This window comes from Littorina saxatilis, linkage group LG15, assembly GCF_037325665.1.
Source record: "Littorina saxatilis isolate snail1 linkage group LG15, US_GU_Lsax_2.0, whole genome shotgun sequence".
NCBI classification, from domain to species: domain Eukaryota; kingdom Metazoa; phylum Mollusca; class Gastropoda; order Littorinimorpha; family Littorinidae; genus Littorina; species Littorina saxatilis.
In genome coordinates this window covers 36,844,095-36,861,071 of record NC_090259.1, presented here as the reverse complement: position 1 = coordinate 36,861,071, position 16,977 = coordinate 36,844,095, and the positions used below count along the sequence as shown (strand labels likewise).

The following is a 16,977-nucleotide window of genomic DNA, read 5'->3' as shown; positions in this document are numbered from 1 at the left end:
GCGGATTTTCATTTCGCTCGATTAGCGATTACCGGTACTTTATTAGCTCTCTACTCAAGACTCGGCGCTTTTCTCTTTCTTTCGCGAATCTTCGTTTGTCAACAAGTCGTCGTGACAAGCGTACAGAGAAACACCGGATGTATCGTTTTTTTGTGTCTCGCGATAGTTGGAGGAGCGAGAGCCGCCATGTTGTGTTTTCGTCTGCTCAAAATGTGCGCAAAAGTCGTAAATCACCCCAAAAAAGCTTATTCCGGGCGGGACTACATGTGTGTGTTGGTTACAAATTGTGTGTGTGTGATATTTTTCTTCAAACTTTTTCACTTTTCTTCTTTGTTTCACTTGTTTATTCTCGGAGCCGATTTTGCCAAATACCGTACTTTCGTTTGCCTGGTTGTTTTGATTGATTGACACGATCCGATTATATTTTTTTCGACGGCGGCAAATATAGTGACGTAATCATGTGCCAAAATACTGGATCGGCATCAGGATGGGCTTGTGAAGAAAAGTAGTCTAGGAATTTTTCTCGTCGTATTTTTTTCCCACTGACCGTACTGAGCGTATTCTCGACAATCATGCGTACAAAATACGGCGAAATCGTATGGGTTCCCAGGTCTGGCCACCCCATCCGGGAAAAAGTAAGCTGCCCCAGCAGCCTCCCTTTTTGCATAGCAAGCCTACAAGCAGTAGGCAGCGCTACACACTCTCCCTCCTCAACCGAGGAGTCCGAATCCCGACCAGCCGTTGTGTCAAAACACAAAAGGAGGGGAGACGGGGGAGGCAGCGCACTAAAACTCCTGCTGATAACACCGTCAAGAGTGAGAGTGAAAAGCGTGATCAGTCTCTGCCTGCCAACCCCAACCGCCCACCTGACGTGAGGGGGGAGAGGGGTTGGTAGTTGGCACAGCGCCCTGCCGAGAAGGAGGGAGAGTGGGGGTACGAGACCAAGCCAAGCCCGGCCAGCCGTACCCCACCCTCTGTGCGAGAGAAGCGTCCCAGTGCTAAGAACCAGTCTGCCTGGTTTGAGCCACGCCGCGCCCCGAGTGGGGAGGGGGGTGGTTCTTCACAGCAGTAACCCCTGGAGGGGGGAAAAACTGAATGAGACGCAACCGTAAACGGCCGACCCCCACTCGTCCACCTGCTGACGTCCTGTAGCCCCACCGCTCACCCACCCCGAGGAGGGGGGGGGGGGGGGGGGTGACGGATGCTGGCTGAGGACAATGACCACTGGCAAGGCGATACTGTAGTCCGAGTCCCCACAATCCATTGGGTCAGAACACAAAGAATGGGAGACTGGAGAGTTAAGAGCATGTTCTGTCTCCGCCTGCCACCGCCACCGCTCACCTACCCCAAGGGGGTAGAGGAGTAGGCAGCCGGCACAGCACCCTGCCGAGAACAAAGGAGAGCCAAGCTCATTGTTCCCCGACCGCTGTGCGAGAGACTGGGCCCAGCCGCCAAAACCGGTCTGACCAGTTTGAACCAACCCGCGACAACGAGTGCGGGCAGCTAACACAGCCACCTGCCCCTAATGGGGCAGAGGAGGAGTATGTAACGTAGCCTGGAAAGGCCGTACGTGGCACCCCCGCTGTACTGACTGGCTTGAGCCACACCGCGCCCCAGATGGGGAGGGGGGTGGCTCGTCACAGCAGTAAACCCCTGGAGGAGGGAGAGACGGGGTGAGAGACGCAACCTTAAACGGCCGACCCCCACCCGTCCCCCTGCTGACGTCCAGCAGCCCCACCGCCCACCCACCCAGAGGGGGGGGGGGGGGCGGGGCGGGCGGTTGCCGGGCAAGGACAATAGAGGCATAGACTGAGAAGACAGTCCAACAGCGCCCACCCGATCCCGCCCAGAGGGAGGGAAAGGGTGGGCCGCCGTCACAGCCCCCACCCGATCCTGCCCTGAGAGCGAGAAAGGGTGGGCCACTGACACAGCCCCCTGCCCCCATTGAGGCAGAGTGGGAACCAGCCCAGGCTGTGACTTACCGTGCCCCCCCACTCCCCCTTCCAAACGGTAAGGGGGCTGCATGCCCGACTCAGCTGTGCTAAAAGCAAGGAGAGTGGGCAGAGACAGGCGGGGAGCAGGCCCCCTCTCCCAACGGAGAGAGTGCTCGTGAACAACCCAGTACTACCAGAGGCAGAAAGGGTTGAACCGAACTGGCCATTTGCACCAGACCATGGTGCGAAGCAGGAACATCCCCCCCCCAACACACTGAGAAATACCGGAGGTAATCAGAGTGGTCAGAGGCAGGTAGGGAGCAGGCCCCCCCCTCCCGAAAGGAGAGGGTGCTCGCGAACAACCCAGAGCCACCAGAGGCAAAAAAGGGCTGAACCGAACTGGCCATTTGCACCAGACCACAATGCGAAGCTGCCAAGGAGTACGCCACCACGGTGGGCGGGCCGATCGTGCCTGAAATATAGCTCAGTTGGTAGTGCGCTGGATTTGTATTCAGTTGGCCGCTGTCAGCGTGAGTTCGATCCCAGGTTCGGCGGAAATTTATTTCACAGAGTCAACTTTGTGTGCAGACTCTCTTCGGTGTCCGAACCCTCCCCCCGTGTACACTACATTGGGTGTGCACGTTAAAGATCCCAGGATTGACAAAAGGGTCTTTCCTGGCAAAATTGCTTAGGCACAGTTAATAATTGTCTACCTATACCCGTGTGGCTTGGAATAATAGGCCGTGAAAGGTAAATATGCGCCGATATGGCTGCAATCTACTGGCCTTATATAAAATTCCATCTCACACGGCATCATTGCACAGCGCCTAGAACTGTACCCACGGAATATGCGCGATATAAGCCTCATATTGATTGATTGAAATAGCAGAGAAATAAACACATATTTCATCGTTAAGTCCCCCGAAAGTGGAAGACACTGACTGAGTTAAGAGGAGAGGAGGGCTGGGAAGAAAAAACGAAACCTTATCCGCACGAACAGCTACTACAAAAGCAGTACTACTCGAAGGGTCAACAGAGGTTTCTAAAAAGGGCTAACAGCCTTATTCACTTCCTGCCTAGCCCTAAGTTATTGCTTGCTATCAGCCATCTTGTAAATGGCAGAAATCGTAGACCACCAGAAAAGTAAATTTCTGAAGCGGCTGTAAACAAGTAGCTAACAAACAACAATTCAATTAAAAACAAGTCACGTAAGGCGAAAATACAACATTTAGTCAAGTAGCTGTCGAACTCACAGAATGAAACTGAACGCAACGCAACGCAGCAAGACCGTATACTCGTAGCATCGTCACTCCACCGCCCGTGGCAAAGGCAGTGCCAGTGGAATTGACAAGAAGAGCGGGGTAGTAGTTGCGCTGAGAAGGATAGCACGGTTTTCTGTACCTCTCTTCGTTTTAACTTTCTGAGCGTGTTTTTAATCCAAACATATCATATCTATATATTTTTGAAATCAGGAACCGACAAGGAATAAGATGAAAGTGTTTTTAAATTGATTTCGAAAAAAAAAAATTGATAATAATTTTTATATATTTAATTTTCAGAGCTTGTTGTTAATCCAAATATAACATATTTATATGTTTTTGGAATCAGCAAATGATGGAGAATAAGATAAACGTAAATTTGGATCGTTTTATAAAAAAAATTTTTTTTTTACAATTTTCAGATTTTTAATGACGAAAGTCATTGATTAATTTTTAAGCCACCAAGCTGAAATGCAATACCGAAGTCCGGGCTTCGTCGAAGAATACTTGACCAAAATTTCAACCAATTTGGTTTAAAAATGAGGGCGTGACAGTGCCGCCTCAACTTTCACGAAAAGCCGGATATGACGTCATCAAAGACATTTATCAAAAAAAAGAAAAAAACGTGTGAGGATATCATACCCAGGAACTCTCATGTCAAATTTCATAAAGATCGGTCCAGTAGTTTAGTCTGAATCGCTCTACACACACACACAGACACACATACACCACGACCCTCGTCTCGATTCCCCCTCTACGTTAAAACATTTAGTCAAAACTAAATGTAAAAAAGGACAGGTCTCACCAAAAGAAAGGCGAACAGGTAAAGGCCCCCCCAAGCCCATAACGTCACAAAGACAAGGGCTTGGGAAAGCCAAGTGAGCAGACGAATTCCGCACGTCTGACGTGTGTCGTCGAAAGTCGAGAATGATTATTCCGGATACCGGTGCTCACGTGGTGCGCGGTGGGTTATGGGTAACCAGGTGGGACAGGGCATAGCAACGGCTATGGCGTCTGTTTTTAGCTTGGTTACCACCCTTGCAAGGGCAGGTAATTTGAGTAGTTTTTCGACATCTAGCATGTGAGATTGAAGTCAATGCATTTATGAGAATTGGGGTAAGAATATGTAATTTAATGTGGTTTTCAAGCACAGAAGAGCGCTTCCGTCCTGTGAGGTCATTCCTAAGTATAGTAACAAAGTCGTGCGATATCGTGCGGTACAGGACTACGGCGGATGTGTGGTACAGGACGTGAAGAGTTAAAGCAAAAGGCATGCACATTTCAAATACACACCCCCCCCCCTTGAGCCTGGTGAAGTCATTATCGTATAGAATGCAGATCTACTGGAAGTGAATTTTAAAAACAATCTAAATTCATATAGATTTAAAGGAAAACACATGCACATTTTAAATATATACACCCCCTTCCCCATACACACACACACATGCCTGAGTATGGAAACGCATCAATACAGTATTTTCTTTTGATGAACAGGTTCAAATTTAAAAAATCTATTCTAAAGAATTAAAAACAAAAATATTACCCTTGAAGCACAAAGAGAGATAGAGATACAAAGACAGACAGAGAGAACAAGTAAACAAACAAACAAACCAATAAAATTAACACAAAAAAGGCAATTCATGAAAACAGACCCGTTCAGCATCATCGCCCATGACGGGCATTTCTCGAGGATGGACCTCAGGGGTTGGAGTCACTATCTGTGGACTGGCCGACACTGTACCTGCATGAGAAAATACATTGTCAACACACAATGCCCATCAGCCCCATGTCCCTAACAAAACCCAAACTGGTCGTAATAACATAATTTTTTTTCTGTTTTCAAGCCTCTTTGTCTATATAAAGAGGATGTTTGTGTATCTGAATGGTATTTGTCCATAAGTGGCTAATGTGTTGTTATAAGTTTATTGTTACATTAATTTGCTAGAAGGTATATGTATTTGATGTTCAAATAGTATGTTTTTATTCATAGTTGATATGTAAAGCGCAGAGAGCCAAAGAGCGTCAAGTTCGCCTGCTTCAAATTCCTTTCTGAAACATGACTATTAGGTTACGACCATTAATTGCTCAAAATGAAGGACATTTTGGCTGTTCTTGAGTTCAAGCTGGCAGTGGGACGTTGTATGAACTGCAAGGCAAAACACTGCATTCAGCCAGTGGCATGCCACAAAGTTGAGTGGTGTAACCAGCTAGCTCAGTTGGTAGAGCACTGAAATCCAGGCCGGGGCGGACACGATTCAAATTTATGTGCAGACTCAGGGACGGTATCCATGTCCCATCCCCTGTGACACCACAATGGCACATAAAAGACCTTGGTCATTCTGCCATACTGTTGGTCGATTACACCTAAACCCGCAAACATATGGGTAGAGTGACTCTTGTTGTCGCTTGCTTTCCACTGGGAGGAAGCGACCCAAATTTCCTAGAAACGGGATAACAAAGTAATTGAAATGAAATGAAATAAACCAATTACAGTGGAACCCCCCTTTCAAGACGCCCAATTTAAGACTCCCTCCTTTTTAAGACCTTGTTTTCTCAGAACTTCTGTTCATAACCTCTATAAAATTACCCCCATTTTAAGACTCCCTCCTTTTTAAGACCGGATTTTCTCAGTTGTTTAGAGGTCTTAAAAAGGGGCTTCCACTGTACCTCCAGTGGACTGCGGCAGACTGGCGGTGAGGTCGTTGTAGCTGGCGGCGGGGGTGGCGCGCTGGGAGGTGGGGGGTGTGGAGAGACCCAGCGCCTGGGAGGGGCTGAAGCCGTAGGACGCGGGGTCGATCACCACGGGGAACATCTCGCTCACCGCCTCCATCTTCTCCTGCCACGGCTTGTCTGTGTGCAATCAAAAACCAAGAAAGGTAAGTTGTTGAAATGTGTAATTTGACAAAACAAAACAAAACGTTCACAAATATATCGACCCAACGGTCTTTTCAGTGCACAGACAAACAATAATTAGACACAACTTGCTAGAAAGTCACAAGCGAATCTTTTGGGTTTTTTGGGTTTGTCTGTGTGGAGTCAATCAGTGTGGCATTAATTCCCCTGTGGAACTGATAGGACTTGTGCGGTGTGTGTGGGCTGGGTTTACTCACCTAAGCAATTACAAGTTGCAATGGAGACCCACACACATTCAACTTAAAAACATCTAAAAACAAACACTTCCTAACCACCTTACATATACACAGATTCTCTCTCTTTCACATATATACACACACACACACACAAACACATGCATGTACGCACACACACACTCCTCCCCCCCTCCCCACACACATAAATGTACACACACACACAGATACACTCCTCCCCCCCTCCCCACACACATAAATGTACACACACACACAAAGAAACACCAACAGTCCCACCCCCCTCCCCCCACACCTACCACACACACACCAATCAACACTGACCCTGTGGTCGCTGTTGCTTGCTGGGAGGTTTCATGGCGGTGACGATGTCAGGCTTGGAGCGAGGGATGATGGGACACTGCAGATCCTCCGTCGTTCCCTCGATGGGGTCCAGCGACAGTTTGGCGCAATTGACGACGATGTCCTGTGGCTCAACTTTGCGCCATCGCGACTTGCTTGTTTCGGCGTCTTTGGATCCAGACACCAAGTTGGGGTGGAATCGGACTTTTTCCAGCATCGGCTGAAAGGAAAACAGACCGACAAGTCTTTTTTATTCTCACACTGTCAATATTTGCCGGCACAATAACCAGAACAATATTTGCCGGCACAAAAACCAGAACAATATTTGCCGGCACAAAAACCAGAACAATATTTGCCGGCACAAAAACCAGAACGACAATAGAAATGAATTCAAAGAACTAATGGTTGCACATATGCACACACGGATATGCACGCATTAACATTTTGATTGGATGTTGTGAATGTGATCTTTTCTTCTCCATTCAACCATACAACCCAGTGAAGAAATTCACATAACAGGTTTATAAAAACATGTATTAATATGCAAAGCACGGAGAGCATAGGTTCCTCCTATATAAAAAACGCTCGCGCTGGACCCGAGTACTCTTCAGACTGGCTCGCTCCCCCAGTATGAAAGTTTTTGTCTTGTGCACGTTTAAGACCAAGTGATTGCTCTGTGTGAATTACAGGCATTCCCTTTGCTATATAAATACATTGCATGCGAGCCGAGGATGTGCGTGGTGACTGGCCTTTCTATTTTATTTGATCACAGTGAAAATGCACACACACATTCACACACACACACACTCTCTCTCCCTCTCTCTCTCTTTCTTACACACACACACACACACACACACACACACGAGTACAGACTCATGCACGCGCGCGTGCGCACACACACACACACACACACACCAACAGTAACACTAACACATGTGCACAAAATGAACACACACACACACCGCGCGAGAGAAAAAGACTACAGGGAGTCATGACGTCATGATGCATTACGTAATCTTTTTATGACGCTATATTTCTCGTCACTGTGTGACGCGTTCGGCTTTTCTATCAGCTCAATGGCTGGCTGTGGCTCCGAGAATTCCTCCCACCGCCAAGTCGTTTTTGTGGTTTATTTCGCATTTAGGTCCCAGGTAACATTATGAAGTTTTAATACGATCAATCAGACCTATTATCAAGTTAGTGTATCAACTTTTGAACGAACTGCGCCCAGTAGTTTCCCAGCAATAAGCTGTTAAGTCGAGACAGACAGACAGACACACACACACACAGACAATTAAAGTCTGCTGAGCCCTAGTACTAGCGTACTCGAGGATAAGCTGTCATTATTATTATTATTATTATCATTATTATTTCCAAAACTTGGGACATGGATCTTATGCACGCTTTGAATCCTCAAGCTGTATGACGCAAATTCTTATGACATATTTTGTAAGATATTTTTAAGGTGGTCCTTAATTGAAGCAGAAGTTGACTTCGCGACACAAATTCAGACGACCGATCTGTGCGTAAAGAACCTGACTTTCCAGCAAAAGTCTAGGAACTTTAAAATATGCAGAAACCCAGAACACACACCCTAGAAGGTGGCGTCATGCTGTCTCTTGGCTGGTCGGTGTACACAGGTTCAACTCACTCGATAACTTAACACTTCACTCACAGCAATGATGTCATTGTAGACCATCAGGTTTTCCTTCTTGGCGTAATGGACGCGCAGAAAGCTTAAAAAGTTGCAGGGGAACATTCCATACAGACGGAGGAACAGCACATACACACCAATGTGCAGATGTAGCATGAAGATATCGGGGGAGTTAGCTGCAACAAAACAAAACAAAAGATACCAAGGTAGGCAAATATGTAACTGAATGTTGTAAAAATGTAAAATTCTTGGTAGAGTGGAACTCCCCTCCGCAACTATCAAGTCCTTCCAGTGTTCAACTTCATCCCTCTAAAGACCCTGCCTTTTCACATGTTCTCTTCTACCTGCAGTCATGCATATACGAGCATGCACATTCTGGCTAAAAGGCTCGAGAAGTCAAAGCAAGAAAAGATTAATCTACTCTCCGTCCAGAGTGCCTACCCTTGGACTTTGCTGAAGCTTTGCTGCAACGAGTGCAATTACCTCCCTTTTCAGACCTAATTTTCTAAGATGTTTGGTAGTCTTAAAAGGGAGGTGGCACTGTACTGACCTGGCTTTCTTGTGATGAGTCCAGCTATGCGGGCGAAGATGTCAAAGAGGTCGTGCAGGTATCCTTCAATGCTGACCGGTACCACGGGGAGCAGAATGACCAGCACCATCACGCCGGTCATCAGGATTGGAATGTCCACTTCAGTCTGCCGACAAGCAATGTATACCACAAAGTGATCAAAAAATGAAAAAAGAAAGGAAGAAAGGGAGATCATTCTGGAATCAAGAAGTTTATTCCTTTGAAAAGGTTGGTGAAGTCCGTGCATTCCATGAGACAATACATAAGTGATTCCTGTGATGCAATAACAGTTGAGAGGCATGAACAACAACTTGTGCAACGAAAGCCCAATTACATTATTACAATAACCCAAAGGTAATTTTTGCAGAAGGAGTACATGATGCACTATTTCACTGCCTTTAACAACCCATACAAACCCCACACTTATTTTTGGAATTTGCCTATTGAGAGAGAGAGAGAGAGAGAGAGAGAGAGAGAGAGAGAGAGAGAGAGAGAGTGAGAGAGAGAGTGAGAAAGAGAGAAGAGGGAGAGAGAGAGAGAGAGAGAGATCAAATCAAATCAAATCAAATCAAATTTTATTTTACGAGGATTGTGGCATAAGCAATATAAACGAGCTTCTTTTCAACCAGCCCTCGCCCAGAGAGGGACTATTCTAATCTTAAAATAAAAATAAAAATAGGCAGAAAAACTATTCACATGACTATATATACACGTTGTAGGCTATACATACATTCTTGCGTTATGAAACACTGATGCTTTATGGACAGATATGATCAATATGAAAATAATCAGAACGAAGTCTTCCATCACTGTGACTTTTCGTAATTTGACATTAAACGTAATGAGAGGTGTTTTTTGAAAGTATTGAGACTTGTTGGGACTCGAACTGATTCCGGGAGAGAATTCCACAAAACGCTGCCAGAATAAGCTAAACTTGATTTAAAGAGGAATGGAGGCAGTGGCGTCTACATCCGTCGCCCAAACGGGACCACCACCTCCCTCTCCGTCCCAGCTGGTGACCTGAGCTCGAACTACAGGGCCGAGCTCCACGCCCTCATCACTGCAGCAGAGCACGCAGCAGGGGAAGACCGCAGTCGGCAAAACATCGTCCTCCTCACTGACTCCCTGTCCGCCCTCCAGTCCCTTCTGTCTGGCCCCACTGACCTCCCCACCAGGCAACTCGACAACTGCCTCAGCACCCTGTCTCAACACAACAAGGTGGTGCTCCAGTGGATACCGGCTCATGTCGGCATTGCCGGCAATGAAGAAGCGGACAGGCTGGCAAAAGGAGGTGCGAGACTTCCCCAACCACACAACTCCACCTCGTACAAAGAAGCCAAGACTCTTCTACAACGGAAGAAGAAAGAAAACTGGAAAAAGAGAAACGGAGACTACAACCCACAGGAAGACCCCATCAACAAACTAGACCGGAGAAGCCAAACCACCATTTTCCGTCTAAGGACAGGGCACTGTGGACTGAAGAAACACCTCAAGAGACTGGGCCTTGCGGATGACGCACACTGTGAATGTGGCTCGGAAGAGCAAACTCCGGAGCACATTCTCCAGAACTGCCCCCATCTAGAGACAATACGCCAGAAGTTCTGGCAAGAAGAGACCAGTGTTGGAGCCAAACTCTGGGGTCCTGCCGACGAACTGCGCAAGACTGCGGACTTCCTGGCAGCCACTGGTCTGAGGATCTAGCACGGCCACCAACATCGAACGCAGAAGAAGAAGAAGAGAGGTGTATTTTGAAAGTATTGAGACTTGTTGGGACTCGAACTGATTCCGGGAGAGAATTCCACAAAACGCTGCCAGAATAAGCTAAACTTGATTTAAAGAGATCTATCCGCAGATTGGGGACGTTGCATTTTTGGCTTGGTTTGGCTTTAGATTTTGTAATGAAAGCACTCGGTGCATGACCGGAAAGGATTTTGTGAAGGAGCACGCCTTTATTTGATTTAAATCTCTTGCCTTGTTGTAGTCAACAAGTATTTGGTCTTTTGGGGGTGAAGACTCATGTGGATAAATATTCCGTCCAATTAATGAGATCATTAATGAGAGAGAGAGAGAGAGAGACAGAGAGAGAGAGGGAGAGAGACAGAGACAGAGACAGAGAGACAGAGAGACAGAGAGAGAGATTTTGTCCCCAGTATCTTTGGTATTCTTCTTCGTATTGAGGGAATCCCTATACAGGGCAATTATCCTCACTGGTTGGTGCGCCTAAGGTCCCCAGAGTGAAAGATAAAGTGGATAGCCTACCTATGAAAATAAAAACAGGGGTGGGTTGATAGGCAAGCTACTTCTTTTCGCGATTCAGCCTGGCGGCCGGTTTCTGGCCCTGGGTCGTGGGGCTAGCCTACCACCCAGTGCTACCTAGGGCAGCAACTTGGCCCCAACGAAAACAATACAAACAGAACGAACAATACGGAGCAAGAGCGATAGATTAATTCTAATACATTTATATTACTACTGATATCTTATGGGTTGGAACTGGGAGGGATGGGCCTGGAGAGGGGGGAATCTATTAATGTGGAGGGGGGGGGGGGAGTCTGGGGACAGACAGGGAGTGGATTTTGACAGGGGGTGCTTACCTTGAGACTTTTTATGAGGGCGGAGAAGATGGGTCTCTCCACAATGCGGTGGGTCCAGGGCGGCTGGCGGTCCACGATGTACAGCAACAGCTGCATGGACTGGAGCCTGGTATCTGTCAAGCGAAGACCCTCATGGATTTTCTCTATCAACATCTGAAAATCAAAAATTTTAGTGTAAATTTTCATTTGATTAATATACTTACCCAAATCTCATAAATAGCAATTTACTTCCGTTAAGTGCTTAAACGTTGAACACGCTTCCCTGGTAACACAAGGGAAGCCACTCCCCTAAAGAAAAATCACACAAACAGTCACTAGACCATGTGATACCTCAGGGTAGGCTCCCCTTATCGCCACGTGACACGCGGCCGCCATCTTCAATTCACTTCTTGACAAGCCTGAGCAAGTCTGAAAGCGGGGTAGGTGGGAGGGCATTTGATATGAGATTTGGGTAAGTATATTAATCAAATGAAAATTTACACTAACATTTTTGATTAAATTACATATTACTTCCCCAAATCTCATAAATAGCAGATTGCTACTTAAGGAGGTGGGATCCAAAACATGAATATAAGCAGACAGATAACTCACCCTAAGTTCTGGGTAGAGCCTGCCCGGCAACCACGACCGCAGGTAGGACGTTGCTTCCATCAGGACGAGTGCCAGCGACGTCCCTCAAATAGTAATTCAGGAAGACGTCTTCTGATCTCCAGTAAGCGGCGCCCAAGACCTCAGATAGACGCCTGGATTTGAGGACAGCGAGAGATGAGGCCCAAGCACGGGTCTCATGAGTCCTCGCCGAGGAGAGCGGTAGGATGAACTGAGAAGGACGCCCAACATCATTCTGCTGCCACCACACATAGGCTTGTCTAATGAGAGTGGAAGCCCATTTTGCTAAAGTGACTTTGGCAATGTCTTTGTGTCTAGCTGTGTTCGTGGAGATGAATAACAGCTTCTGACTACTAGCCCGAATGGGGCTTGTACGAGATAAGTAAGTAGTTAGCGCACGAACCGGACAGTTCATAAGATCTGGATCGTTTGGAGCTAAGATATTAGACAGTGGATGAACTGTGATCACTGGTGATTGCTGATCTGGCCTCTGATTTTTTGCCAGAAAATCTGGTCGAAAATTGAGCGAGACGGAACCGTCTGCTTGAAACGAAATGTCTTTCTGCAGGCCAGATAAAGAATGTACCTCGCTACCGCGTCTGGCCGTAGCTAACAACAGTAACATTAATGTCTTGCGGGTTAGATTTGGTAAGCTTGCAGCATGCAAAGGCTCAAAGTCTGACGATCTCAAAAATTCAAGAACAAGAAAGAGATCCCAAGCCGGTACTGGTTGTTTGGTTTTAATATCTGCAATCGAGGCGCCCTTCAGCACTGAAGCTATTGGACCGCCAAGATTGATAACATGCCCTAATTGTCGTCCCCCACACGGTCTACTCCTTGTCGTGGGGTGGGGGCTTGAGTATCTCGATAACCCGGAGAGCTATGCCAGCCGGAGCAAATGCTCCTGGTAGGGCCACCCATGCTGGACAGGTCAAAGGATAGAGGTCAGACTAAGCTAGACCAGCTCCCCCATGAGTCTAAAATGGTTTGCGTAGGGTCAACACCCCTGCCTAGAAAAAGACTACGTTACAGAAGCATCAACGACAAATATCCAAGACACATGCCTGGAGGAGGAAGGGTCTCCATCAAGGAGATCTATGACGTCCAACAGTGAAAGCCGAAAGGAAGCTGCGAGACCGACCCCCCTTTTGACCACCAGGCGAACAACGAGAATAGCCACCTGGAATGTGCAGACCATGTACCAAGCTGGGAAGACACTGCAGGTAGCAAGAGAGATGAAGAAGTACAAGATCCAAGTACTGGGAATAAGCGAAGCAAGGTGGACAACATCTGGAAGGGTGAGACTCTCATCAGGAGAAGAAGTTTTGTATTCGGGACACCAAGAAGAAGGAGCCCCACACACGTTAGGCGTAGCGCTGATGCTGGCGCCGGAGGCACAGAGAGCACTCATCGGCTATGAAGCTATCAGCCCCCGCATCATCACAGCAAAGTTTGCCACCAAGAAGAAGAACATCAACCTGAACATCATCCAGTGCTATGCCCCAACAAACGATGAGCCAGACGTGGAAAAGAAGGACAACTACTACCGGCAGTTACAAGCAGTCCTGGACGGGATAAAGGACAGAGATATAACGCTGGTGATGGGAGATTTCAATGCCAAAGTTGGAGGGGACAACGCAGGATACGAGGACATCATGGGGAAACATGGACTGGGGCAGATGAACGACAACGGAGAACGCTTTGCAGAGATGTGTGCCTTGAACCAACTGGTGATAGGAGGAAGCGTCTTCCCCCACAAGCGAATACACAAGGCCACCTGGATTTCACCTGACCATGTCACAGAGAACCAGATTGACCACATCTGCATCAACAAAAAGTTCAGACGATCATGGATGGATGTACGGGTGATGAGGGGAGCAGATGTGTACACAGACCACCAGCTAGTTACCACAACAGTCAGACTGCGATTAAAGAAACACCACAACTCAAACAACGCTAGGGTTAAGTTCAACGTGGGAATGCTAAGAGATGAAGAAGTACGCACAAGATTCCAGATAAGCCTCACCAACAGATTCCAGCCACTTCAAGGGATGATCGAAGAAGATGAGGCAGACATAAAGAGCCAGTGGGAACACTACAGCAAGATGTGGAAGGATACCTGCGAGGAAGTGGTGGGCAAGAAAAAATCGCAGCACAAGGAATGGATTTCTGCAGACACCATTCAGAAAATTGAAGATAGGAAGAAGAAGAAGAAGGCGAGGAACGAGAGCAGAACGAGAGCAGGCAAAGCAAAGGCACAGAAAGAGTACACAGCGGCGGAGAAAGAAGTAAAGAAAGGAATAAAGAAGGACAAGAAAAACTACATAGACAACCTGGCGAAGGAGGCAGAAGAAGCTGCAGGACAGGGAAATCTGAAAGATCTCTACATGACGACCAAGAAGTTAGCAGGAAAATTTCAGCAGACCGACAAACCAGTGAGGGACAAGAATGGGGATCCAATAACGACGACAGACGATCAGATGAAGCGATGGGCGGAACACTTCAAGGAGCTATTGAACAGACCCACCCCTGCAGCACCACCGGACATCAGGCCAGCAGAGACAGAACTGCCCATCAACACAGACAAGCCCACAAAGGAGGAAATCAAGAAAGCCATAATGTCACTAAAAAATGGAAAAGCGTCGGGGCCAGATGAGATACCGGCAGAAGCCATCAAAGCAGACATGGAGACATCTATTAGTTTGTTCCACAGTCTGTTTGGCAAGATTTGGGAGGAGGAAGAGGTGCCACCTCAATGGAGAGAAGGCATCATCATCAAGATTCCAAAGAAAGGGGATCTTCGAGACTGTGGAAACTACCGAGGGATCATGCTGCTGTCCGTGCCAGGGAAGGTTCTCAACCGAATCCTTTTGGATAGAATGAAGGAGGCAGTTGACACCAAGCTCAGGGATGAACAGGCGGGTTTCAGGAAGAACAGATCCTGTCCTGACCAGATTGCCAGTTTACGCATCATAGTGGAGCAGTCGCTGGAGTGGAAGTCTCCTCTATACATCAACTTCATTGATTATGAGAAAGCCTTCGACAGCGTGGACAGAGAGTCACTGTGGAAACTCATGCGGCACTACGGCATTCCAGAGAAATTCATCTCCCTCATCCGGGGCACCTACCAGGATATGAAGTGTAGAGTCGCACATGCTGGCCAGCTATCCGACAGTTTTGAGGTGAAAACGGGGGTACGACAAGGATGTATACTGTCACCATTCCTATTTCTTCTGGCTATCGACTGGATCATGAAGACCACAACAGCAGGCAGGAGAAATGGGATACAATGGACACTCTTCGATCAACTGGAAGACCTCGACTTTGCGGATGATCTTGCCCTCCTTTCCCACAACCATGCCCAAATGCAAGACAAGACTACTCACCTGGAGACAATATCAGCCGGTGTAGGACTCAAGATCAACAAGAGGAAAACCGAATTGATTAAGACCAACACCACAGCCGACAATCCGGTGATGATCAATGGGGAGCCCATCAAGGAAGTGGAGTCCTTTGTTTACCTGGGGAGCATCATTGACGGACAAGGAGGCTCGGACAGGGACGTCAAAGCAAGGATTGGGAAAGCACGGGGAGCCTTTGTCATGCTAAAGAAGATCTGGAGTTCCAAGGAGATTAGCCAAAGGACGAAGCTTCGGATCTTCAATTCAAATGTCAAGTCTGTTCTTCTCTATGGGTGTGAGACATGGAGGACAACAGAGACCATGCTGGGAAAGATCCAAATCTTTGTCAACACCTGCTTGAGGCGCATCCTAAACATCAGATGGACGGACAGAATCCGAAATGAAGACCTTTGGCAGAGAGCTGACCAGAAACCAGCGGCGCAGCAAATTCTCCGGAGGAAATGGGGCTGGATAGGGCACACCCTGAGAAAGCCAGCATCCAGTATCACGAGGCAAGCCCTGAAGTGGAATCCACAAGGGAAAAGGAAGAGAGGCCGGCCGCGTAACAGCTGGAGACGAGACACTGAAGCAGAGATCAACAGGCAGGGGAAGACCTGGAGCCAGATCGAAAGGGCAGCCCAGGACCGTGTCGGATGGAGATTTGTCGTCGATGGCCTATGCTCCCCCGGGGGTTCATAATGGCCTAAGTAAGTAAGTAATTGTCGTAATGTTGAAGATATAGCTGATCTTCTAACCTTAAGGGAGGAGGCAGAACAACCTTGTGAAGACAACCAAGCCAAATGATTAGCGACTTGCATGGACCGAGGCGCTACTGGGTTGACGTTGTTTAACTGACACCAAGTATTCCAAGCTTTCCAGTGAGAGGAATAAACCGAACTTGTGGAAGCTCTGTGAGCTTTCTGAATCAACGAGACAGTGATGTCTGAAGCACCTGCGTGCTGAAGAGAATCTCTCACAACATCCACCCGTGAAGGCGCAGAGACTGCGGATTTTCGTGAGGAATGCCTGTTCTTGGTTGCATAAGTTCTCCCTTTACGAGATTGAGAGGGACGGTAGAACCCCGAGACAGACGTAATAGGTCCGGATACCAGTGTTGGCTTGTCCACAACGGAGCTACTAACACCAGAGAGGGCCGTTCCACCTCCACTTTTCGTAACACTTTCCCGAGCAGGGATGGTGGAGGAAACGCGTACGCAACCAGGCCCGACCAATCCAGTTCCATGGCATTCACTGCCCTTGCCTCTGGATCCGGACACGGGGAAACGAAGAGAGGAAGTCTCTTTGAAAAGCGTGTCGCGAACAGATCGATCTGCGGTTTGTTGAAGTGGACCCAAAGCCGCTGGAGTGCGTGATGCGTGATAGTCCACTCTGTGTGAATCACACGGGAAGACCGGCTGAGAGCATCTGCCACGACGTTCAACCGTCCCGGAAGATGTCTCGCGGACAGAAAGATCCGCTGTTGCTGGCACCAGGCCAGAATCTGACACGCTCGCA

General features: G+C 47.7%; 1 protein-coding gene across 3 annotated transcripts in view; it reads right to left on the bottom strand.

Annotated features, from left to right (window-relative positions):
* The window catches only part of LOC138949227 (hamartin-like), a 55,075-nt gene that overhangs the window by 33,477 nt on the left and 4,621 nt on the right, over positions 1-16,977 (bottom strand). For all 3 annotated transcript variants that reach the window (XM_070320994.1, XM_070320996.1, XM_070320995.1), the window contains exons 4-9: positions 11,453-11,605; positions 8,844-8,988; positions 8,315-8,469; positions 6,622-6,859; positions 5,861-6,043; positions 4,846-4,934 (exon numbers count right to left, since the gene is read on the bottom strand). In XM_070320994.1, coding sequence (XP_070177095.1) covers positions 4,846-4,934; positions 5,861-6,043; positions 6,622-6,859; positions 8,315-8,469; positions 8,844-8,988; positions 11,453-11,605 — 963 coding nt within the window. The remainder of the gene's footprint in view (positions 1-4,845; positions 4,935-5,860; positions 6,044-6,621; positions 6,860-8,314; positions 8,470-8,843; positions 8,989-11,452; positions 11,606-16,977) is intronic.